The sequence below is a fragment of the Protopterus annectens genome, chromosome 14.part0, assembly GCF_019279795.1.
Source record: "Protopterus annectens isolate FY-2018-M chromosome 14.part0, PAN1.0, whole genome shotgun sequence".
NCBI lineage: Eukaryota > Metazoa > Chordata > Ceratodontiformes > Protopteridae > Protopterus > Protopterus annectens.
The window spans coordinates 347,232,766-347,259,700 of record NC_056748.1 but is presented as its reverse complement, the minus strand read 5'-3'; the positions used below and the strand labels follow the sequence as shown (position 1 = coordinate 347,259,700).

The following is a 26,935-nucleotide window of genomic DNA, read 5'->3' as shown; positions in this document are numbered from 1 at the left end:
GATTTGAGACCTTCAGATCCGAGGATGGGAGCTTTGACCATGGATCCAACCCTCTTGGATCCGATGGATTCCAGGGTTGCTACTTCGGATCCTTTGTTAATATTGGCTCTGAGTAGGTCAGATCCAAGAGTCGTGCCAGAGCCAATAGTAGTGGAGGACCTTCCCTTGGATCCCTTGATTTCAGTGCAGGCCTTTTTCTCCTAGTAGGTCTCACACCAGGGAGCGCAAGAGAAGACCTTCTGGTTCCAGGCAGGGCTCTCCCACCAGGTCCTCCATATCCTCCCAATCTTCCAGGACTGCCTTTCTTATGGATATGGACTGGATGATGCAGTCCTTTCTGAAAGCTCAGATGGAGTTGGGGCTTCTGGCTTCCCCGGCCCACAGGTCGGGGATCCAGTCTCCCACTTTTCATTTAGCCACTTCTCATCCAACCATTGGGTTGGACTGGAGGTGATGGGAGTGTCTGGATCCAGCTTGGTCCCTACCCCCATTGGGATTGGCGGTTGGTGTTGTTCCTACACCCCCCAGGACAGTCCTTTCCTCTGGGCCGGGCTGCTGACCCAGGGTCCATGGGGTTGGATTCGGGTCCAGGTTTTTCGTACCAGTCGCTGCCGTTGGCAATTCGGCTTTCAACAGCTCTGGTCCGGTGCTGTCCGGCATAGTGGGGGGTCTGGGGGATCTGCCCTCTCTTCAGCTATGGTGTTATTGGAAGGAGAGAAGGATGGGACCTCCTCCAGTCCTTCTGCTTCCTGGGTGGCAAAAAGGTCCTTCTCTGCCATCAGAGCTGCCTCTCCAACCTATGTTCATCCTACCCAGCCTCAGTGTCTGAGCAGACCTCCTCATCCTGCTTTCAGTCAGCCCATCTGGTCTAGCCTCCAGGAGGATGCCTCCCCCATAGGGGTCCCCTCCTCTTCTGAGTCTTTCTCGCAGCCTCTAGTACAAGAAGTTCCTAGGAAGAAGACATGTAAGAGTAGACATGTTGACGCCCCCATGGAGTCTTTATCCAAAGATACGGATGCTGATGAAGGGGACAGGTCCCAGAGATCTCCGCCCGAGGACGTCTCTTTTGGAGACATACTTGAGATCCTCAAAGCCAAAGGCAGTTGGTCTGCTCAGCCCCAGTCATCTGAGGAAACTGTATTTCTGGAGGCTTTCTGTATGGGCCCACCTACCTCTTGGGTGTTACCCCTGCTGATCCTCTTATTAATCTCATGGCCAGCAGGGCTTTGAAGGAGCCAGATACCATGGAACCAGTGCCTAAGAAAGCATACAAATTTCTCAGCCCCCCTGCGGATAAAACCTTCTGGTCCAAGGTGGTGCCCGTTGATGCCGGTGTGGTGGCCGCTGCTACCAAAAAGGAATTGGCAAAACAGAGTTGTTCTGTCCACCCTCCCAATTGTGAATCGAGAGCTCTGGACAGATTTGGAAAGCTGGTGTTCACTTTGTCTTCCTTTAGCCAGCGAGCCTTAAATTATATTGTACATTTCACCAGTCCCCAGAGGGATTTGATTAAGGAACTGTCAGCTTCCCTCTCTAGGTCCATGTCTGAGGAGGAATTTAAGGTGATTTCTCCTAAACTGTCCACCTTTCATTCAGTTGCCAATTCATCCATGAGGCTAATTTCCAACACTGCAGAAGGGTCCTCGTGGGCGGTGGGTTCAGGCATTGCCATTAAGCATCATGCCTGTCTGTGCCCAAGCAGGTTTGCAGAGGCCTCCAAGACGTTGTTTATCAATGCCCCATTTGATGGTTCCACTCTTTTTGGTCCCAGCATGAAAGAGACATTGACCTGCAGTAAACAGGAAGGGAAGATGTTGTCTGCCATTGGGATCAGATTTTCTACCCCTCAAAGGTCCTTCTCTAAGACCCAGAAGGTGAATAAGAAAATGTGGTTTCGGAAGGTGCAGTCTATCTTCCAGGATGTTCCCAGGGGACGGGGAAGAGGTTTCAGTGGTAGACGTCGCCCCAGGGACTGAGGGGGCCCGCAGAATCAAGGTTCCAGGGAGCCCTTCTCTGAGAAACCTTTTCAGCTTCCCTGAGATGTTGCCCAACTGTCCTTCCCTGGAGGCAGTCTTATCTTTGCACCTTCTAGCCTGGGCAAGTGTTACAAACGATCAGTGGGTGCTAACCATTATATGTAGGGGCTATTGCATTCCCTTTTTGGAAGTCCCCCCAAAAACCAGAACTCTTACGGATGTGCTACCCAGTCAGAAAGAGTTGGCCTGACAGGAGGTTGTGAACCTTCTTTAAAAAAGAGCCATCCAAGAGGTCCCAACAGGGCAGAGAGGATCTGGAACTTATTACCGCTTATGTTTAGTTTGAAAGAGAACAGGGGACCTACGTCCTATTCTAGACCTCAGTCACATGAACTTGTTCATACAAATGTTTTGGATGGTCACTGTGCTGTTGATTGTGCCCCTTTTGCACAGCAATGACTGGATGTGCTCAGTGGACTTTCAGGACACGTACTACCATATAAAGATGTATCGATGGTCCAGGAGGTTTCTCTGCTTTCACTTGGGAGCCAATCACTTTCAGTTCAAGGCCATGCCCTTTGGTCTCACCTCAGCCCCCCGGGCATTCACCAAATGCATGGCAGTCATGGCAGCTCTTCTCCGGCTGTAGAGAATCCAGGTGTTTCCCTATTTGGACGATTGGCTTCTAACGCCCCCTAGAAAGCATCAACTATTGGACAACCTACGTACCTTACTTTCCCTGTTCCATCAGTTGGGAATTACAGTAAACATGGCCAAGTCCTCCTCCATTCCTACTCAACATCTGGAGTTCATAGGCACTCTGTTGTTTACCACCATGCATATTGCAGCCCTTCCTCTTCACTGGGTGTGTCTAATTCGTGCCCAGGTTCAAGTTCTGCTGGAGCAAACATGTCCTCCGGTTTCACATATTCTCTGGGCTCTAGGGTCCATGGCAGCTGACATTTACTTGGTTCCAATGTCTCGGTACCACATGAGAGTTCTTCAGTGGACCTTTGCAATTCAGTTGTCAGCATTTCTGCATCCCCTGTCATTCACTGTCCGTCTCAACCCAGTGTGTCAAAAGCATTTTTTGTGGTGGATTCGCTCACCAAATCTGTTAGCGACCAGGTCATTCTCTCCACCGATTCCCATGGACACCTCGGATGCTTCCTTACTAGGGTAGGGAGGACATTTCCAGGGAAAGACGGTCCAAGGGACGTGGTCGTCAGAGACCAAACTGCACATCAACGTTCTGGATATGAGAGCAGCCCTTCTATCATTGCAAACCTTTCAGGATTGCCTCCCTCGGGGAATGATTGCAATTCTAGTGGACAACATGGCGGTTGTTTGGTATATAAACAAGCAAGGGGGCACACGTTCTTATCTGCTTTGTCACGTTGCCATGAGGGTATGGGAATAGGTGATGTCCACAAGGTGCTTTCTCATTGCAACGCACATTCCTGGAGCATCCAGGTGTTGGACAAATTGAGCAGGGCTATTCTGACCCCTCATGAGTGGTCCCTGAATCCAGTGGTGGCTCAACAGATTTTCCGTCGGCAGGGATATCCGAGATGGGATCTGTTTGCATCTCCTCTCAACCACAAATGCAGCAATTTCTTTGCACTAATCCCTCCAGAGGTGGAATCACCCAGGGATGCACTCACTCACGGTTGGCCTCTGTGTCTTCTGTATGCCTTTCCACCCTTGCCTTTAATTCCCAGAGTATTTCAGAAAGTCAGACGTCTTGAGACAATTGCTCCCCCCTTCTGGTCTTGGCAGGTGTGGTTCCCCCTTCTACGGTCTCACTAGGCATCCAACCTAGGTGCTCGATCTAACTCTGGATTTTGTATCTCATCCGTCTCTGCTTCTGCTCCCAAATATTCAGACCCTGCATCTGACAGCGTGGTATGTCCACTTCCAGTGATTTTGGCTAAGTCCAGGCTAGCCTTACCTGTGAAGGATATTATCCTTGCTTCCCAAAGGTCTTCCACTAGGAAGATATATATCAGTAAATGGAAGAGATTTTCTATTTGGGCAAAGAATAAGAATCTGGACCCCTTTTCAGCTTCCTTCTCTTTTAGAATTCTCTATTTAGGGAAGGGGCCAGTTTCTCCACAATCAAGGTTCAGTTGGCAGCAATTTCGAATTTTCATCTTAGCGATAGTTCTGCTTTTTCTTCTCGTCTCAGCAAGGCCTTTTTGAAAGATGTTTTTCTTTTGCAACCTCCTGTTAAGCATCCATCTCCTCCATGGGATTTGGCATTGGTGTTGCAGGCATTAATAAAACCACCCTTTGAACCGGTTGCATCTTGTGATATCAAATTCCTTTCATGGAAGACTGCCCTTTTGGTGGCAGTAACTTCGGCCAAGAGACTCTCTGAGCTGCAAGCTCTTACAATTAAGCCACCCTGCTTAATTTTCCATAAGGACAGAGTGTCTCTGAAACCAAATCCATCTTTTATGCCCAAGGTGGCTTCAACAGCTAATCTTAATCAATGTATTCATCTTCCAGTGTTTTTCCCTAACTATGACAATAAAGGGAAATACATTCTGCACACCTTGGATGTTCATCATCAACTTCGTTTCTATCTGCATAGGACTAAGGAATTTAGATGTTCAGACCAGTTGTTTGTAGCCTTTTCTATGAACAGAAAGAGCAGAGGAATTTCGAAAGTTACTGTCTCCTACTGGATTTCACAGTGTATTTCCTTCATTTATTCTTCAGTAGGTGTTCTCTTATCTGCACCAGTAAAGGCTCATTCCACAAGGGCGGTGTCTACCTCAACTGCATTTGCAGACGGTCAATCCTTAGATGACATTTGTGCAGCAGCAGCGTGGTCTTCTACTCACACATTCATCTCCCACTATAAGTTGGATTTGGTTTCTAGAGGAAGGGCTTCCTTTGGCTCCACTGTTCTTCGGCATGTCCTTCCTTGAGGCCTCCCAGGATTTAGGTAGCTGGGGACTCTGACCCTAACATGAGGAATGGTGACTAAGATAACATCAGCTTTATAGTTATGTACTTCATAACTTGGCATCTGTGTTATCTGTAGTCACCATTCATCACGGTCCCACTCCCCAGCCCCTTTCCTGAGAGATTAGCTGGATTATGGTAGTCCTTTATTGCTGGTAGTTGTTTTGGTCTGTCTTCTTTCCTTATGCAAACTTGATCTGAGGGGTTAGAGGGAAGAAGAGCATCTTGGGAGGGGAGGAGCTTGAGCTAAGCTGTTTGTCGGAGTATGCTAGCTCGGATCTGATATTGAATCCAAGACCCTAACGTGATGAATGGTGACTACGTATAACTCAGATACCAAGTTATGGTAAGTGCATAACTATCATTTTTTTGTCTTTTAAAACTATTGCAAAATAGACATTTACAGGGGGACAGTGCAAAAATGTGAGGGAAATCGGGTACATTTCTGTTTTAGTTTTGCAGACTGTACCTTATTTTTATCATATTTTGGTGTGTCCTCCAATGTATGCCAATAGAAAAGTCTGGCTGGTCAATGGTACTTCAGCTAGATATGCTCAATTTACAGTGGTCACTCTGGTTGGGCTGCCCAATCAGCGTGCTCATTTTTGAATAGTAATTTGCCTTTATTGTATACTGAGTTATAACACTGATAGAACTGTGCATTTCTACAGAAATTAAGTTTTTATATCATGGTATGTTATTCCATTTCCTGGCAAATATGTGGTGTTAATTTAAGATAATCGCACTAGTTGTGTTTATTTATATGTACTGTGTACTTAGAAGGTATAAGATATTAATAAATTCTTTGTGTTCATTTTCTGTTTTCAGGCAGAGTATAAGAAGGCTGTTAGCGCTAATCAGTGGCATAAAAGACTTGAGTTTCCAAGTGGCGAGACAATTGTAATGCATAATCCAAAGGTAAATTTAAAATTTAGATTTTTGGCATCAACAGTAGCTGAGTGTATCCAGGCCTATCCATCATGCATTTTCAAGTTATAGAAGAAACTTTCTTTTTGTTTAAAGTCAGTCTTCACATCCATAACACTAGAAGGGACTCCTTTCTCTTTCACAATGTTGCAACATGTCTCCCCTCTGTCTGCCTTCCTTTACCCAGCTCAAATTCTGTTATGCATTTCATAATTTGTTTTTATAGATGAACTTTTATATAATATCTACACACACACACATATATATATATATATATATATATATATATATATATATATATATACAGACATATGCACACACACACACACACACACATATATATATATATATATATATATATATACACATGTATATTTGTATTTATTTTTTAGTTTATTTCTGTACTTCTGTTAATTTTTTTCTCCATTAAAAACACTAGACTCCCTTACTCCCTTTGATGGGGGGGCTGCCATTTTATGCTTGGCTGTGTAGTTGGTTTATTGACTACATTTAATGCCTTTCTGTGTTATCAAATTATTATTGTTTCTCTTTAATTGTATGTATTGTAGATGTCACTGTGGAGCTTTTCTCCCTGGGCCTCCACTAAAAATGGGCACTCTTTGGCCCAGTGAACCTGATAAACATATGCAATAAATAAATGTTTCCACAAAAAATTGTGCACTTGCTTTAGGCATTTGTTTTTCACTTTTCACTGTATCTGTTTTACTGCTTGTATCTATATCTCCTCTTTCAGAGAAGCTTGTTAAAATTAAGTTTTTAATTGCTGGATTGTTTTGTATTTTTGACAACTAATTACTAAGGGTGGAGTAAAAATTTCAGAGATGCACCTATGGAGATATAAATCCCTCCACGCAACAGGCACATATATTTATAATTTACTAGTGAGGAGTGCCACCTCCTTCCAAGTGTTCCACTCATGTTGACTTTTTCTCCTCCTCACTCCATCATCGAGAAAATAAGTTACAGCTACATCTTTTTTTTAAACACCTTTATTAATGAATCTCTTAATACGCAGTCACACGTTAACAGAAAAAAAATCATATTTTTCATTATATGTATTGTGTATTACGTAACCTGTCATCCAATTCAACATTGCATAAATTGCTCAATTTTTTCCTTCTATTAAACCTCCTTCCTCAACATTATTCTGCATGTATTGTTCCCAGAAATTCCATTTCCATCAGTGTAATGTGTTCCTTCCCTTTGCTAAAGATTCCAATTTCATTTCTTTTATCTCTTCTACAATATTAAATAATTTAAAGACAGTTGGTTTAGATTTTAATTTCCATTTTCTAGTAATTGATTTTTTTTGGATGCTGATAGAATTAAACTTAAGGCTGTACTATGTGTGGGCAATTCAGATCCTGTGTCCCGGCTCAGAAGAATCATTGCCTTAGTTGCAGCCATTTGCTCCCCCAATATTTCTGACAGAGTACTCTTTTGGGAATTTTTAAAATCTTCTTCAGCAAAATGAATCGGAGGGAGAAACATGGCAGAAATAATATAAAAACTTTAATACGATTAGCGCTTTCACATCACAGATGCTTCTTCAGACCATGAATGAAACGTTAAACCACTTTATATACTTCCTAAACTCTACCAAGTTGCTGTAATTAATTGATTACATATTCTCAGCATTCAAGTTAAAGAGACTACATATTAATAGGTATCTAGCCAGAGACATACTACAGCTTTCCAACCCCAACAATTTAATACACAAAAGGACATTTCATCAGTGAAGTAAAAATCAATAAAACAAGTATATGCAGAAGAGGAGTACAGAGTTTCTAATAAAACATGAACAATATAAGCAGATTTTATAAACGTCTTGTTTTAGATAGGGCTTAATCGATGTTTTATCATTGAGGCCGGGTTCTTTTTCTGCCTGTAACTCAATAATCCATTTTAACTCTCTCAATTCCAGTTTATTTTTCATGTCACTCAGCACTGAATCTTGAAAAATACATTCAATAACTTTGAATTGGAAATGATGTATTCCCCCTGCACAGATAGCATGTTTGACTAGAGCACTTCTGTCTGGTTCATTATTTTTGATGGCAGCCAAATGCTCTGTGACCCTCTCTCTCAGTGAGCGAGTGGTCATGCCAACATAGAAGGAAGGGCAAGCTAAACACACAGCCCGGGTATACTAATTTCCTTGTTTTACAGTTTGCCTTAACTTTGAATTCATACTTCCTACTTGTTAAAGGATGTACGAAGCTCCTGTTGTCATTCAAAACATCGCAGACACTGCATTGCCCACATTTATTAAGACCATTAATCATCTCCTTGGACATTTTTGGTTGACAAAGTGACCTTTTGAGATTCTTTTTTTATTTTTATAACAATACCTTGGCATCTGGCCTACAATCCTAGCTATCTCTTGTTTTAAAATCTGTCAAGTGATTACACTCCCAAAAACATGTTCCCTCCTCCTTCTGCTTCATATGTCCAACATCTGCTATCTACCTAAGGAAAAATTCTCAGTCTGCTTGGGATATAAAAATACTTATGCAAACGCTTCCAAGCAAAAATCCTAAATCTTCTGGATTTTATTGCTTACCTGGAAGCAATGCATATGCATTCCCAGTGTTCTCTTGCAAATTACTTTTCCAGTCTCTTTCCATTCTTTTCTAATCTCTGTTTTTTAAATATGTCATCTTTTATCTTATAAGCCCTACTGATTATCTGTTTTTAACAGCAGCTTCTTTTCACTTAGGACTCCCCTATCCCTTTCTGTTTTCTTGTATTCTGATATCAATCCCTGGTAGGGAAAGCAGTCTCTAACTTGCAGTCCACACTTTTTCTTGGCATCATCCCACTGTTTTACCTTTTCCCCTTAGTTATTTGCTCTTAGTACCTTTGTTTCTTTGCCAATTACAGCTGTAGTTTCATCAGTACAGGTACCATAGTCAGAAGATTTTGCTGATCCTGTTTTTTTCTTTATATCAAAAGTATCATACACTACTCCCCAAGTAGAATCTTATGCTCCACAGACAAGTATTATTTAGTTGTATGCAACCACATCAAATAATTCTGCACTGGGCTCACTTTACTTGTACTATGTCACTAAAAATGGAAGCCCATCCCCTCACTCTGAGACAATTAGTTTACTTGAGCACTTTCAAACTGTAATAAAAAAAACAAACACCTAATGAACACATGGCTTTGCTCATTCTCTAGTCAGGGTTAGACCAGTCTTCTTTCATTTCCCCATATTTTGTCTTTTCAGTTGCCACAAATTCCCCTTCTCGTTTCTTGCAAGCTTCTTTCTTGCTCACACATATATTTGTGTTTTCCCTGCTGCAGACATGTTGTTTCTGCGCTTTCTCAACTGATACTTAGTATCTAATTTCATTGTTATGTCATTGTATTGTGCAACTCAATTTTTTTCCGTTTATTGAGTGTTGAATATACTGTATTAATTTCCATCTACTAGTTGGTGCTTATTTTTCTCTTATTGTTTGCATTGTACCTATTAGCCATATTTGTGTTTGCAGCATTTTGTCAAGGTCTCTGCTGAAAAGGGGTTGTCGTGCCCATTCGGATTTTTCCAAAAACCTAATTGAAATAAAATAAAAGAATACATTAAGAAAAGCATGAATCTTTGGTCTTAAGGGTGTCTCCAGACTGTTATGATGAAAGCATTAGAAAGAGGTCTAGTGTTATGAAGTGTCCATATACTTCCTTCCTGGTATTTAAGGTAATTTCAAAAAACATGGATCCTGTCAAGCTCATTGAAAAATCTGTATATCTTGTAATTGTATGGCCTTAAGTATCCTTTTTTTTTTTTTTTTTTTTTTTTTTTTTTTACTATTGTGACTGATTTGTTGCCTGATAAAAAGGTTACCATTACATTGGATTTTAAGCCTTCATTGCCAAGGCACGCCCCCTTCTAGTGGTTTTTGATTTTAATTGACAAGTTTTAGGAGGTTTTCCTTCAAGATCAGCAGAAGTTTTCTGGTGACTGTTACCCTTCCACATATTTGGTAGTGAACAGAGTAAGATGCCACTTATTCTCCCAACCCAGGACACTGACTCTATTCTCAGTGGTCACTGGCTCCGTAGACACTGGTATTGGCTAGGTATAGCATCGGTATCAATTAAGTTGGTTTCAAAGTTAGCAGTCTCATTTCTAGTGTTATCAACATCAGTCAGTGTTGATATTGACTCCGACATTCTTGACCTTGACAGTAGCCATGGGATTAATACTCCAGTTTGAACTGTCAGCAGATAGGTTGACCCCCTAGGATTGTGTCTCCAGCATCTGTGCTTTTGAATTAGATGTTGAAGGATGACCCAGATTTTTCAGGACTGAGTTATGTCTGTGGTGTTAGTCTAGATTCCTAACTAGTAATCATTATTTTTGTGTTCTATTCCCCACAACACTGGATACATTTAAGTATTTTTATGCCCCTTTCTGTAGGTGACCATCAGCTGCCACCAGTTCCTCTCCTCATTCATTGGGTTTACTGGACCAACCTTAGCCCTCCCTGGGCTCTACCCAACCCACTTCTGGGGTTATGTTCAAATGCACTAAATGCTGTGGTCTACGTGATGAGATTTCAGAGGGAGGCATCTTATGAAGTGCAGTACACAGAAAGCCAGTTGTCTGAAAAAAACATAAGCTACTGTCTTTGTCAGGTTTTGGGCCCCCCCAAGGGAGGGGGGAGTTGCCAGGCAATGGGGATCCATTTTCCTGTGGTTACCCATCAGCAGCAACATTGAGATCTTGCCCATCTGTTTCACTTTGGAGGTAGGGAGGATTATCTGTTCATCAATCTATCAACTTGGAGAGACATAACTAAGGACTGATGTGTGGGGATAATTACGTCTAGAAGTGCTAAGATTCCATTCTTTCTGACAGCGGTTTTGCTGTACCTTCCTCTTTCCATTCCCTGTTGAATAGCTCATTTTATCAGAAGAAAGTGGCAGAAGTAGAAATCTTAAACCAGAGAGAGAGCTAGAGTATCCCACCAGGTCAGAGAGGCTCTGGATATTAATACAGACTCTTTAGTGCAAAAAAAGATAAACTTTAGGCCAAGTGTAGATTGTAGATTGAAGGTGGATAAAAGTATTCATTCTGAAAAAAAAAAGATTTTATTTACTTTCTGTGTCAGTCTATGCACAGTCAGTCCCTACTTGACTAGAAGTCTTTGAACCATATGGATGCCTTCTTCCACATTACAGAATTGCAGAGAAAAGCTGGAGGTTTAGTTTATACTATGCAATCTCAGGCACATTTTTTTACATTTATCTTTTTCATGTATTTTTGCCTTTGCCCCCAGAATGTTTACTAAATGCATGTATGTATTTGCAGTGTAAATATCATCTAAAGCCTCAAATTTGCATTTCACAGGTCTGCAGGCATCACTTAGCATTGCAATTGGATGCTAGCAATCTGTCCCGTGGCAGTCCCTTTCGTCTTCCACCTTCCCTGGAAACCATCATCGCTGATGTACCACTCCCAGGAGTGGAGCATTCTGTTGGAGTAGAGAACATGGTGCCTGGATGACATCTGAAATATCTATATAATTGTACTGGATGTGGAAGCAGTTCTACTAATCTGTAAAGTATTTCAGGATTTCCTTCCAGTGAGTTCTTATTATTTAAGTGGGTAACTTGGCAGTTGTATCCTGGGTATATCAAGCAATGAGGGGCTTAGTACTGCACCCTGGAATGGTGGTCTATTTTGTGAAAAAAATGTGTACTACTTGTGTAAACTTATTTTGCTTTCCAAAGTTTTACTTTGGGATGGGCAGGGATGGGTTTTAGCAGTGTAGTACTTTGGCTCACTTTGTGTCAACCTACCTGCCACTTGCTGAAATACACTTTCAGAAAAAAAAAACATTTTAAAAGAAGTGCTGACAGGGAATTTGTGTACTTCTTGTGCTTTTACTTTGTGAAGGGGCTGGGTAAGAAGTGCTTGTATAAGTGTGCTGCTTATGTACACTAGGTGACCACTTGCCTTCCAAACAACTCTTTCTGCCAGACTTACCACATTTGGCATCTCCTTCTTGGCTACAGCATGGATACTTACTCTAGACCTGGTGGTTCTACTACTTCTTCTGTTCCAAGAAAGAAAAGCAGCACTTGCCAAGGAGTCCTTGCCAGTGCTGTGGACTCCATCTGTGCCTCAGCCAATGGTGGGGTGAACCTGTACTAGCCATCTGTTGTCTTTCAGTCCACTTATTTGCCTCCCTTTCTTTGGTGTAGTCATTTTGACCACCAAGAACCTGGCGTTAGTAATGTCTTCTTTGGCTGTTCCACTGTCTAATCCAAGTATGATAGAACTGTCTTCTGTAGGGCTGGAAGGCCCTCTGGGGGATTCTCATGGAGTAACCAAGGCAAGAGACCATTAGACCAGTCAGATGTCCCTCTTTCAAATTGGTCTGCTTCCACAGGGACTGTTATAAAGAAAGAATAAAACATTAAAAATTGTTTATCAAGAGAACTAATTACAGCTAGGAAAGATGGTTTCCTTATCTTAGCAAGGCATGTATTCTGGAAGCCATTAATGGTGGGCATCCCCTGTAAAAAAAAAAAAAAAATCCTGAGAAAAGAGGGTCTGATTATTCTGATCATGACAGAGATAGGGCTTCTTCTCCTACAGACTGAAATGCCCAACTCTCTGTCTGTGAAGAAATTAACTCTTACCATCTTGTGGATGAATTTTCTTTTAATCAGACCATGTCCAGGATGAATAAGATATTTTTAGTGGAACAAGATGTTTCCCTTGAACCTGAGATATGATACGTTACAAATGGATATTCCCCTTTCCTCATCCATCCCTCCTATACTGCCATCCCTGGAAGATGTGCTGAATATTGCCTGTATTCATCATGATACCCAGCTGTCATTTTCCTAAAAAGCAGATAAAATGTATGAAGTGACTCAGACTAATACGATGTCCTTCAAGGATGCATCTGCAGTCCTAACAAATGGGTTGTCCTGCCTCAGGCAGCCCTTCGGTCGGCCGGATTCCAAAGTCTGGGTCTGGCCTCGGCTGATGTCGCACTTCACCCGACGTCATAGCTGCAGTTCAGCGGGTATAAAGGCATCAGCCGACGCCATTTTCCCCAGTCTTTCTTGCCGCGTGGCGCCCGAAGCAGAAGCTGTTCGCAAGTGCCAGTCGGTCAGAACCAGAGATTGCTACTACCGAAGACTTCTAAAAAGCTAAGTACCCCGTTGGGGACTCTTTCTTGCCTCAGCCGATGTCAGAAAAAGTGAATAACTGTTTAACTTGTGGGAAACAAATACCTCATAAAGATTTCCACTCTTACTGCCTACCTTGTTTAGGCCCAGACCACGACGTAGCAGCTTACCTAGCCTGTGCTTCCTTCAACCGACGGACACTTAGACATCGGTCGGAGTTTGCAGAGAAGTTTTTCTGCTCCGCTTTTGCTTAAATCATGCTGTCGGAGACTCCGACTTCACATTACGCTAAAAAGCGTAAGGAAAAGGACCGACACTCGCGGTCCGCGGTTTCGGCCGAAACCGCGGTTAAGCCAACCGCGAGTGTCTCGGTTTCGGCTGAAACCGAGTCCGCGGTTCTTCCTTCGGCCGAAAGCATGCCTCCTTCTACCGAGGCCTCTTCCAGCATGGCTGAATCTGCTACAGAAAATCCACCAGCTCTTACAGTTTCTCAGGATTTATCAGACACTATCCCCTTAGATGTATCTACTCCTGCACGTGGAGCTGCTAGGCCCCCTGCATCCATGTCAATTAAGGCTTTTGCCAGGGCTAAAGCAGCAAAATCAACCAAGACAGTGCCTGCTAAAGCCCCCTCTCACAGGCCTAGTTCTAGTACTCAAATGCTTAGTCTAGCAGAGGATCTCATTTCTTTGATCAGGGGATCCCAGCCTCACCCTGACAGGGCCTCTCACCCCCCTCCAGAGAAGAGGCCTAGAACAGAGCCCCCTGAGCCAGTTTCTACAGATTACTCCTCTGATGATTCAGAAAATACAAACCCTCCAGAAGGCCCTTATTCTCCATATGAGGACTCTGATGCAGAAGACTCCATTCCTTCTGCCTCTCCTCCTGAGGAATTTTCTTTTGGGGAAACCTTGCATGCTATGAGGGAACAATTTCAATGGCAGGGCCAGGATTTTTCAGACTCTAGGAAAAGGCTTAGGACCTTTTAGCATTTGCCACAGCATAGGCCTTTAGCCATTCCTCCAGTACTTACAGTTGTGGATGATGCATTTAATGATGCTTTACTGCTCCTGATACACTTCCTCCGGCCCCTGCTAAGCCCGACAGATACTACAGGGTTCCGGACACACATTATCACTTGTATAAGGCTCCTTTTGCAGATCCTGAAACTATTTCACAGGGCCCCAAGGCTGTAGCAGCTACCTCTGCCAAAAACCCCCTCCCCTCTGAAAGGGAATCTAGGGCCTTAGAGAGATGGGGTAAAAAAGTTTATACTTCTGCTACTCTTTCGGCTAGGGCCTTAAACTGTCAATTCCACATGATTCAGTATCAGGAATTTATGTTAGATCAGTTAACTAAAAAACTGTCCTCGCCTGAACCTTTAGACCGAAAGTCTCTTCAGGAAATGGTACATAACATTCAGCAGGTCAGTAATCATTCCTTAAAATGCGGCTATGATGCACTGGAGGCTTCCTTTAGATCAGCTATGACTGGTACAGTGATCAGAAGGCATGCATGGTTAAAAGAGCAGTCCTTACCAGACCATGTAAAATCAAAGCTCCTAGATGCTCCCATGGACAAACACAATTTGTTTGGCTCCCCCGCACAGCAAGTGCTGAAGAAGGTGGAAGAGAAAGCAAAATCTGTCCAGACAGTCAAGGATTTCTTACAGGTCCAGCCTCCAAGGTTTAGTAGGAACTGGCCTTCCAAGAATTGGTCCTTTCCAGACACCACCAGAGCACAGAGAGGCAGGAATAGGCGCCCAAGAGGCAGAGGTCAATCCAGAGGTGCCTACAGGGGACGTCAGTGGCAGCCTAACAACCAGCGAAGTACTGCCACAGATCCAGCCACTACCACTTCCACAGGACAATCACACTGACTTGGCTCTGAAACCGCCTACCAGGGAACAACTAGAAGCACCCTTAGGCGGAAAGCTAGCCTTATTTTCAGTAAACTGGCATTACATTACAGGAGACAAATGGATTTTACAGACAATAGACAAAGGTTACAGGTTTCACTTCCATACTCTACCAAGGAAGAGAGGAATGCCAAACCTACCTCCAAATCAAAGGACAAACGCTCTAGAACAAATAGATCACTTAATAAGGATGAGAGCTATAGAAAAGGTACCGTCTATGGAACAAGGGCAAGGATTTTACTCCAGACTTTTCCTGGTGCCAAGAAAGGAAAACCAATGGAGACCTATACTCGACCTGTCCGCTCTGAACACATATCTCATTGTTCCAAAATTCAAGATGCTGACCCTACAGCAGCTTCTTCCCATGCTGGGCAAGGAGTCTTGGCTGGTAACTCTAGATCTCAAGGAGGCATACCTGCACGTCCCCATACGACCAAACTGCAGAAGATACCTCAGATTTCTTGCAGGATCAGAGCATTATCAATTCTCAGCATTGCCTTTTGGCTTATCTACTGCGCCCAGAGTATTCACGAAATGCCTGGCATCAGTAATTGCTCATTGCAGGCTTCAGGGAATTCAAATTTACCCTTACCTGGACGACTGCCTGTTACAAGCGGACAACAAAACAAATTAACAAAAGATTTGAAAAAGGTCATTCATCTACTGCAAGCCCTGGGATACACAGTCAATATAAAAAAGTCAAGGCTGATACCATCCCAAAGGATAACTTTCTTGGGTGCAGAACTGGACACATCAAATCAAATGGCATCCCTCACAACAGAAAAGCAGAAGCACCTTCCACTCTATTTCATGGCATTAACAACGCAGAACCAGCTTACAGCAAGGAAAGTCCTGCAAGCCCTGGGTTACATGGCATCCTGCATAATATTGATTCCACATGCCAGACTACACATGAGGAAGTTGCAATGGTACCTAAGGAATTTATGGTCTCAGCACAAGCACAGCCTGGAAACCCAAATTCCAATAATTCCATGCCTGAAGCAAGAATTCCGATGGTGGGCTCAGGCCTGTCAATTGAACAAAGGACTGCCCTTCCACAGCCCTCAACCAAGCCAGATTATCACCACGGACGCCTCAGACCTCGGTTGGGGGGCACACATGCTGGACAAGTGCATACAAGGCTTATGGACTCAAGACCAGCTGAACCTACACATAAATCAAAAAGAGATGCTGGCAGTAAAACTGGCAATTCAGACCGTTTCTTCAACAGGGTCAATTGCTGATAAGGACGGACAACACCACAGTTATGTGGTATATCAACAAACAGGGAGGCACACATTCATATCCTCTATGCCGGATGGCAATGGACCTCTGGAATGTGGCCCTGAGCCTCAACATTCAGCTCCAGGCAATATTTGTGCCAGGAAAAAAATATATACTAGCAGACATCTTAAGCAGAACTACCACGGATGCCCACGAATGGATGCTGCATCCAGACATCTTCAAATCCATTACAAGGAAATGGGGACTACCAGAAATAGACTTGTTCGCATCCCCACACAACCACCAATTGAAAAAATTCTGCACAAGGACATACCACCCACTTGCTTGGAAGGTGGACTCCCTATCTTTCAGTTGGGAAAACCTGACAGCATATGCATTCCCACCTCTTCCTTTGATGCACAAGGTGCTATTGAAGATCAAAGAAGACCACCCAAGGATCATCCTGATGGCTCCAGACTGGCCGAGGCAGCATTGGTACCCATTACTGAGGAGTATGTCTCGGGAACACGCATGGCCTCTACCACTAGTTCCTTTACTGCTAACACAGAACAACTTCAAAACCCTGCATCCAAACTTGAAAACACTGCAGCTAGCTGCTTGGAACATTGCATAAGACATAATAACCCAGATTTATCTCAAAGGGTTAAAGACATTATCTTGGAGGCTCGCAGACCCTCAACAAGGAAAACTTATTCAGCAAAATGGAAAAGATATCTCATTTGGAGTGCAGCAAAAGGAGAAAATGTATCACTGGTAAACATAGCTAACATCCTGGAATACTTAGCAGAGCTTTTCCACAATGGCCTGTCCTACTCTTCCATTAAGATTCATGCGTCAGCTATTTCAGCAGAATACAACATGGATCCTCCAGTCTTCTCTCATCCTCTACTCAGGCAGTTTCTGAGAGGAATTAAAAATGTAAAGCCACCAAGGAAGCCACCATTGCCTACATGGGACTTGAACTTTGTGCTAGAAAAGTTGACACTCCCCCCTTTTGAACCAGCAGCAACAGCAGAATTACAGTACTTATCATGGAAAACTGCTTTCCTGCTTGCAATCACTTCAGCAAGAAGGGTTTCTGAATTACAGGCATTAATGGCAGTACAGCCCTTTCTTATCTTCCATCAGGATAAGAGTGTCCATGAGAACTAATCCTACTTTTATGCCAAAGGTGGTCTCCATGGTATCTTTAAACCAAACAATCCACCTACCTACATTCTTCCCCAACCCACAGAACAGGGGGGAAAGACTACTACATACCTTGGATGTGCATAGGCAATTGCGCTACTACCTGGACAGAACCAAGAACAATAGAAAAACTGACCAGCTTCTGGTAGCATATGCAACAGGAATGGAAGGAAAAGCAATTTCAAAACAGACAATCTCAAAATGGATAGGAAATTGCATTAGATTTTGTTACTCTTATCATGGAAAGACAACTCCAGAAAACATCAGACCTCACTCCACAAGGGCTACAGCCACTACTACAGCTTTTTTTACGAGGAGTGGCTACCAAAGACATTTTAGAGGCTGCTACTTGGAGCTCCGTGCATACATTTGCCAAGCATTATAATCTACCCTTATACTCCAGATCCCGAGCAGGTTTTGCCACTGCTGTTTTGCAAGGGATCTTAACTACACCATAATCTTGTTAGTACCTCCTCCCCCAGTTTGGCTATGGTATTCTACCCATTTGTTAGGACTGCAGATGCATCCTTGAAGGACATAGTACAGTTTTGTACCTACCATAAATGTAGATGTCCGAGAGGTATGCATCTGCAGTCAGGATTACCCACCCTCCTTCCCCTCTGTGGTACTCCTAGGGTATTTGCCCATCTTGTAGCTAGCTGGGGGAATCTATTATGGTGTATTTGTTTGTATATATGTATATACATGTTTATTTCTATTTGCTCTCTGTTGTTTGGAAACATTTGCATTTATCCAAATTTAGCCTTCCTAGAGGGCTCCTGGCATCTGGGGCAAGAAACACTGAGGAAAATGGCGTCTGCTGATGCCTTTATACCCGCTGAACTGCAGCTATGACGTCGGGTGAAGTGCGACATCAGCCGAGGCCAGACCCAGACTTTGGAATCCGGCCGACCGAAGGGCTGCCTGAGGCAGGACAACCCATTTGTTAGGACTGCAGATGCATACCTCTCGGACATCTACATTTATGGTAGGTACAAAACTGTACTTTTCTTTTCTTTCAGCTTAGATCATATCCAGCAGCCATATCCATTACCTCACCTGCTGACATTTGTTTGATCCTGATCACTAACCCTTCTAGTGACAAAGAAGGCAAAGTGTTGGATTATCTAGATAAGATTATTTTTTTTTTCTTCAACTTTTTCTTTCAGAATTCTGCATTATCAAGCATACATGTGGAAGTTCATACTTTTTATATGGACAGTGTAATGGAATTTGCTACCACACTTCCTACAGAAGAAACCTCTTTTCTGAATAAAACCGTCTCTGTCTTGTCTCAGGTGTCCAAACATGCTATGAAGAGTTTATGATTGTGAAGATACTGCCTAGGGTCACTGCCACTGCTACTGCAGTGTTGAGACGATTTGCCTGAGATATAATCAAAAGTTTTCTGGTGAGCTAAAGTCTGAAATCTTCAATTCTTCTTTAGACAAGGAGGTATTAAATGAATCTTTTGCTATCCAGTTCTCAAACAATTTGATGAACAAAGCAGCAAAACCACAAATATAAAATACCGCCAAGAAAAGGCCACTGATAAAAGAGAATCAAATTTAATAAACACTTAGCGCCTCGGCATGAACGCCTGAGGAGGGTTATAGATATCACTAGATACAATAGTCTTCTTGCTGGGGAATTCCTCCCCACCCTGTGAACCAAAAAGAATATTTTCTTCAGTTTCTTCAATCTTTACACACCCAAAGAGTAATAGAACTAGTACCTTTAAGTGAAAGGGGCAGAGGCATCTATTCCAGAATGTTTCTGGCACGAAAAAAAGAGGTCTCTTGGAGACCAGTTCTAGAGCCTCAGTTTCTTAAGCTGCATGTGAAAGTATCAAATGCAAAATGCTGACCTTATAGAATCCATTGCCCATTATTACTCATATGTGTTGCATGGTAACACTAGATTCAAAAGATGCTTAATATTGCATTCCCATATCAACAGACTTCAGGAGATTTCTGAGGTTCTCTGTATCTAGGTCACAGAATCAGTTTTCTGTATTACCCTTTGGATTATGTACAGCTCCAAAGGTGTTTTCAAAATGTCTAGCTCCAGTCATAGCTCATTGTAGACTCAATAGCATTCACATATTTCCTTATTTAGACATGTTCATCATCTTGATCACTGCTGCAGTAACCTTAGCTATGTGGGTTACATCCTGTAACAGCCGGCCAACTTTCAGAGTTTTAGAGCACCTTCCATGCACTGCACCCTGATTCGGGTATCTGAGTACCAAGCAATTCAGAGCTTTACTACTGCCAAAGTGGGTGCCCCTGTGAGGCTTTTGAGGATTGATGGTTGGTTTGTGCTGTTCCTTTGCTAAGCTGATAAATTCACTTTGGGGAATATCTAAACCAAACTTTTTAGTAATCAATGACTTCATTGTGAGACACACAGATGTCCCCCTCACCAGGCTGGAGAAGGAGAAGTTTATTGTCAGCTGTCTGTCCAGTGCCAGGATCCATCAGATCACTCATGCTCTCGTCTTTCAACAAGTACTGTTATGACTCCGTCATAGTTCATGTTGGTGGGAACGACTTGAGGCATACCTCACTGGGCTATATGAAGAGGTTCATGATTGTTCACTCTGAATATGTGTCCCAGGCAGGTATGTCTCTGGCCTTGAGCAGCATTCTTCCTTCACCTAGGATGATACCATGTGATAAACAAAAAATGATTGACTTCAACAATTGGCTTAGTTTCTGGTGTCATTCTAAGAGGATCCAATTCCTGTCAGTTTGGGATGACATGGTTAGTAGACCACGTTGCTTTGCCAGAAGTGGTCTTCACCTGTCATCTCTAGGCTTTTGGTTACTAGCTAAGGTACTTACCTTCCCCATAGAGCCTTTTTTAGGCAAGGTTTCAGGAACAAAATTTCTGACTTGCAAATAAATTAAGGGTTATGCTCCTAAATGTTATGAGTTTAAATCAGAAACTGCACTCTCTGGAAGCACTCCTCTCCTTGGAGGATGTTGACATCTTTGCAGTCACAGAGACTTGGTTCAGGGCCATAGAGAGTACCTCAGCCTTGCAAGGCTGCAACGACTTCCACACTTTCAGACTGCAAAATGATCATGTGTGAAACAAAGGAGGAAGAGTATCTGTCTTCATCAAAGATAAATACACCTCTAGACTGGTAAGACAGGAAAACTCCATGGAGTTACTCCAAGTCCATCTATCTATGGGTAAGACCCCCCCCTTCAAGTCATCTTTAGCTATAGGCCTCCTTTAATGAACCAGGATACCCATGCTGCTTATTTGGACCTACTTGAGTCAATCAAATTATAACCAAACACTCTAGTCATGGGCAGTTCTAACTTTCACTCCATTGACAGGGAAACTTATACAAGTGCCAACATGCTCGCACAAAGGTTCCTGGACTTTAACACTAATGCCTTGGTACAAATAGTATGCAACCCCACAAGGGGCTCAAATATTCTTGACCTGGTCCTCACCAGCATGGCTGACCATTGCACCACAACAAGTATAAGACCTTCACTGGTTAAATCTGATCACATATCAGTCACATTTGAAGTAGCTGTAACAGCTGAACCTCTCTTAGGTGAAGTCGGGCTAAAAAATTTCACCAAAGCTAATTATACCCGACTAAGGGGTGGCATAAATAACTTACAAACTCCTGTTCCCACAAATGGCATTGACAACTATACTAAGGTATACACAAATGCCCTGTACAAACACTTATACAAATGTATTGACACTTCTGTACTTAATAGGATCAAAACAAGATCCTCTTGAAAAGCCTCCCTGGTGGACATCTAGCATTAACAAGTTATACAACAGGAGGAAGAAGTTGCTGTCTAAGAATGAAAAAGAGGTCCCAGCACTGGAAGAACACTCTCCTCTACTTGAACAAACAAACAAGATAACTTGTAAAATCCTCTAAGGGAAACTTAACAAAAAAAATTAACAACTATAGCTAAGGATAACTATAAGGCATTCTTCAGCTGTATCCGTAACCTAAAAGGTAGGACCCAGACGTGTGCTGAACTAGCTGTGGATGGCATCACACACACTAATCCTATGAAAATAGCTAGCCTATTAGCTGACAGGTTTAGCAAAAATTTCACCCCCCAGTCCCCTCCAAACATTCCACAAACTATTCCCTATACATCTTCCCTACCTTGCATCTCCAAAGAGCAAGTCATTAATGCTCTTTCAAAGGCCAAAAACACAGCCTCTATGGGACCGAATGGCATCCCAAGTTGTGTTTTAAATGGTCTAAAATATGAGTTAGCAACTCCATTAGGTGCCCTCTTAAGCCACACTCTGAGTACTGCTTTTGTTCCTGCTGAATGGAAAACTGCAACCATCATACTCCTTCATAAAGGAGGTACAGCGACAGACACTGAGAACTACAGACCCATAAGCATAACCAGCCTTATCTGTAAGGCCATGGAACAAATCATCTTGGCCTTTATAAATAAGGATATAGGTGATCTCCAAACCCTTGATCCAACACAATTTGGTTTTGTCAAAAGAGGTCATGCCTGTTAAACCTGGTGGTCTTCTTCAAAAATGTCACCAGAGCCATAGATGAAGGCAAATCTGTGCATACAACCTACCTTGACTTAGCCAAGGCTTTTGACAAAATCCCACATTCAGGCATCATTGATAAACTCTCCCAATTGAATATTAACCCTTATGTTGTCAGGTGGGCTGCTAACTGGCTCACCGAAAGATCACACTCAGTCAGAGTTGGGGACTTACCTCAACCAGCAGACCTGTCAACACTGAGGTTCCACAGGGATCAGTACGGGGCCCCCTATTGTTTGGAATATACTTCCAGAAGTTCAGGTCAAAACAGAGGGTCTATGGCTGACTGCAAATTAGGTGCAATCATTGAATCCCCAAATGATGTCAATATACCTCAAGAAGGACTTACACAAAGCAATGATTGGTGCCAAAGCCATGGACTCTGGCTCAGTGTTAAAAAAAAAAAAAAAAAAATGTATGGTCATCCCCTTCGGTAAAAATGATGTCCCTGCAGACTGTCATATAAATGATAATACCCTAAGTAACAACTCAGTAGTGAGAGACTTGGGAACACAAGTTGACCATAGCCTAAACTTTGACCACCATGTGTCTACTTTAGTAAGGAAGGCATTCTTTGTTACACACCTCAATAGCAAAGACATTGCCTCAAAAGTGAAAAAGGTCATAACTTCCTTGTACTCTCATCAGGCCAATAATTGAGTGCAGTGCTCTCTTTGATATGTACCTTACCAGGAACCTGCAGCAGCTTGAGAGACCTCAGAGATTTCTAAGCCAGAAAATTCAGGGTCTCCAGCACATGTGAAACATTGATAGTCTGAAGAAACTGTCACTGTACTCAGTAGCATACAGACTACTTAGAGGAGACTTGTGCCTGGTCTGCAGAGCAATCTTGGACCCAAACCTAATGGAAATGCTGCACATCCACAAGTCAAACGGAACCAGTGTCACCTGCTCCAGGAACCTTAACCTGACCTGTGACATAATTAGGATCTGCAGGAGAGACAGATATGTCTTTCAGAGGTTGCCACTCCTCTGGAATAGGCTACCAATTCATATAATTAAAAAAAAACAAAAAAAACAAAATACTGACAAAAAGAAATGAAAATGGCCACAGCACAAATGCCCAACAAAACCACTTTATTGCAGAATTCTGGTACCTCGGCAGTTAGCCTTCTAGGAATAATTCATCCCCACAATATGGTAACATTTATACAAATCCCAGTAGGCTCATTAAACTATTAAATCAAACATCCCCATCATTCAACGGTTAATCAATAAACCATTTTAACCCTACAAAAACACAGTTCATATTTAAACAAAACAAAATACCATAACATTCAGTTTCATATTTCTACAACCATATTTTCCTCAAAACTTATAAAATGTAGTTTAATTTAATTTTATTTTCATACTCCATTTTTTGTAGAGTTAAAATGGTTTATTGATTTACCAATTTATATTAAACTGAGCCCCTCTATGACCCTGTTGAAGCATAGTATGGATGACTGTATGGGAAACTGTAAATTCTTTCTGGGGATTTCACCTATGACCCTCCTAGATATGGGCAGTCATTGCTAAGATCTCGAGTTTAGGCATAATCCTTTATACTGGGTTTCTCTAGTATTTTACTGGGTGCACATGGCTAGGTTTATAAAGACCTTTGAATCAATAGCCTAGTAACCATCTATGAACGTAAAAAAAATTTCCATTTAATAATTTGGTTTATTATTGCTACTTTCCTCTTAAGGAAGAGTTATTTTAAAACTTGGAGTTTGTGCTTCAATGGACTGTCTTGAGACCATACTGTACTATTAAACTGGAGTGCTCTTTTTTTCCTGTCAGTTTAAAAGTTGTTTAAAGTAACTGATAACCATTTTTTCTCTCAAGAAATTGCTTTTATTTTACTTTGTTGAGCTGGCAAAGTGTTTTAAAGTGATTTTTTACTGTTTGTTTTTGATAAAAGTGACTTTTAAAGACTTTTTTTGTTTTTTATCAGCATTTGCTACTTGTTTCCCCAGGGTAAGAGGCACTATTTTTGCCTTGACATTGGAACAAGATCATACGGTTGGTCCTTCTTTCAGAGACAAAAGCAAAAAGCTAAGCAAACAGCCTTTGTCTTAACACAAGGCTGGCAAGTTTCTTCAGCTGCAGGTGGGTGACTCTGCTCTGGCCATTAGTTGTGCTTCAGACCACTTATTTTTTACCCCAGATTCCTCTGGTATAGCACCTACTGCCATTAATGGACTAGGGGCTAGCCACGTCCTCTGCGGCTGTTGGGGTCCACTCAGTGGGCAAGGGAGAGCCACTGCTGTCAGTACTGAGAGAGGGAACAGGGAAGACTTCTTTATTTTGTCAGAGTGTTGTGCCCATCCATGGGGAAGCTCTGCTGCTGCTATTAATAACACTGTTGGCCCGTTTTTTTCTGTCAAAAAGAAACAGAAAACTGAACGTTTCTACTCCTTCTCCTCAGATTTCCTTAGTCAGGAGTAGTTTACTAGGTCTGGCTCAGGTTTTAATTCAGGCTGTTGATTAGGATGGCAGGTAGTGTTGTCACCTCACAGCAAGAGGTTTCTTGGTTCGATTCTTGGCTGAGGTGCCTTCTGTACAGAGTCTGCATGTCCTCCCTGTGTTTGCGTGGGTTTCCTCCGGGAGCTCCAGTTTCCTTCCACATTCCAAAGACATGCAGTAGGTGAACTGGATTTTCCAAATTGGCCGTAGGATTGAGTGTGTGTCAAAGTGTGTGGTGTGGAAGAACTACCACTACTGGGCTAGCCACCTGGTGGTATAAAACTTGGCTCTAGATGATGGTCACTGTTGAAGTGACACCCCGACCTCATTTGCAAAAAATGGGGAAAAAAGGGGTTGTGGATGAATGGATGGATGGTTGGATGCTTCTTGTAAAGTAGTTTCTGGTGAAGTGCGATACCACCTTTCCTGAACAGATTCAAGATTCTGAATTTGGACAGGAGGAAGTAGGGACAGATGCAGGATTTTCTCCTCAGATTTCTGATTCAGACTCTGGGGAGAGCTCAGTTTCTGACTCTCCCTCTGTGTTTGTGTGTGTTTGGGGGGATTTGTTTCTCTGAGACTATTTCTAGAATTCCCCAGGGTTTTCAGTGGGAGAACACTGAGGTTTCTCAGTCCTAAAGAAAATAATATGAGCTGTTTCAGAAGGAATTTCCAGAGCCTGCATCCATTCCTCCAGTTCTGTCAGCTTTGGAGTATGTGTTTTACTGCCTGCAATTTTCCTGACAGTCAGCCACCTGTCTCTTAAAAGGCAGATAGGAAGTATGAAATTTCCAAAGTCTTAAGTTTTATACATTCTTCCCAAACCGGATCCAGCAGCTGTAGCTTTAGGTAATCCTTATGCTGCTAAGCACTTAGTTAATACCAATTCTGCTGTTTCTGATAATGATGAGAAATTATGGCAAAAAATATACTTCTGCAACTTTGATTTGCAGAATTTTGAATTGTTAGGCTCATATATGAAGGTTTGTGCTGGCTATTTATGAAAGTTTGAGTAATGTTTTGTCTGCAGTTTTCTTGTGAGGAAAACTCTGCTTTAAATAATTTAATCTGGTCCATTATTCAAGTCACTACTCATTGTATACAGTGTTGCATGACTCTGTTGATACTTGTTCAAGTGCTATGGCCACTGGTACTATTTTAATGAGGTTTGCATGGTTGCATTCTCAGAGTATTGTTAAAAATGAGATTTTTAATTCTCTCATTGGATAGAAATTTAGTTTTTATTCCCTCTGCTGCAGAGATGATCAAAAGGTGTGATGAAAGGGGTAAGCTAATACAGGGAATCTCAAAGATTTTTCAGCCTTCCTTTTCCAGATTTTCCAGGGGATTCTCTTACTCCTCATCCAGTTTTGCTAAGAAATTAAACAAATGGTCTCAACACAATGCAGGTAGACAGACTGAAGAAGAGATGGGAAGGGAGTTCCAAGAAGAATTCTGGAAACCTGCAAAACCAAAGACAATCCAGTAAGTCAGTATGATTATTTGAGAGACTTTGGTCCCCCCTTCCACCCTAGCAGCCTCTTGTTTCTTCCAGAAAGTCTGAAGCTCTGCTTTTATCTTTGGCAACAGATAATTTCAGATAAATGGGTTCTGGAGATCATCAAAGTAAAAGATGGCAATGGCAGGGAAATTCCTCCTTTCCTTGGGGGTAATTCCTCGTCATCTAGAACAGACTGTCTTGTTTTCACCTGTCATTCATCATATGCTTCCCCAGGGAAAGAGAGAAGCAATTCCCTCTTATGTGGTGGGAAAGGATTTTTGTTCAAGGTTGATTTAGTCCCAAAGAAAGGAGGAGACCAGTTCTGGATCTTTCTAAACCTATATGTGATAGTGTCCAAATTCAAAGTGTCATTTCACAACCAGTTGCATCTTTTTCCTCATTCAAGTTTCCTTGTAACATTAGATTTAAAAGATTATCACATTACTATTCATCCAGACTTCAAGCATTTCTTAAGGTTTTGTGAGTCTGAATCATGCCATTTATCTGCCTTATCCTTTGAACCAACCAATGCACAAAGACTGTTCAAAAAGTGTTTAGCTCCAGTTATAGCTCATTTGCAGGCTGGATGGCATCCACATTTTTTCATAAGTGACTTGCTTATCTTTGCAAAGTTTTTTTGAAGTGTCAGAAATCTCTCTCTTGGATGAAAGATCTCTTACACAAGGTGGAATTCCAAAAGAACATTCAAAATTGTTCTTGACTCCATACAGGATTGTGTTTCTGGGATGTCAGCTAGCTTACCAGAGTTAAGAGGTTTTTTCCCACGGGCAAAAAAATTTGATCTATATTTAGATCTTTTTCTAGGGTTTTCTACTCAGACTCCAGTCACTGTGAGGAAATACCTCAGGAATTTGGATCAAATGGCATCTATTATTCTCATGATACTCCTGGCAAGAATCCCCATGAGAAGGATATAGTGATATCTGAAGTCCCTTTGGCACCAACACAGGTTGTCTTTTCAGATCCCAGTGC

The 26,935-nt window shown here is 42.3% G+C and overlaps 1 protein-coding gene across 1 annotated transcript in view; it reads left to right on the top strand.

The window, feature by feature from the left end:
• LOC122788980 (SEC23 interacting protein) overlaps positions 1 to 26,935 on the top strand; it is a 1,679,302-nt gene that overhangs the window by 398,249 nt on the left and 1,254,118 nt on the right. Inside the window, exon 5 of the mRNA XM_044056073.1 lies at positions 5,778 to 5,867. Coding sequence (XP_043912008.1) covers positions 5,778 to 5,867 — 90 coding nt within the window. The remainder of the gene's footprint in view (positions 1 to 5,777; positions 5,868 to 26,935) is intronic.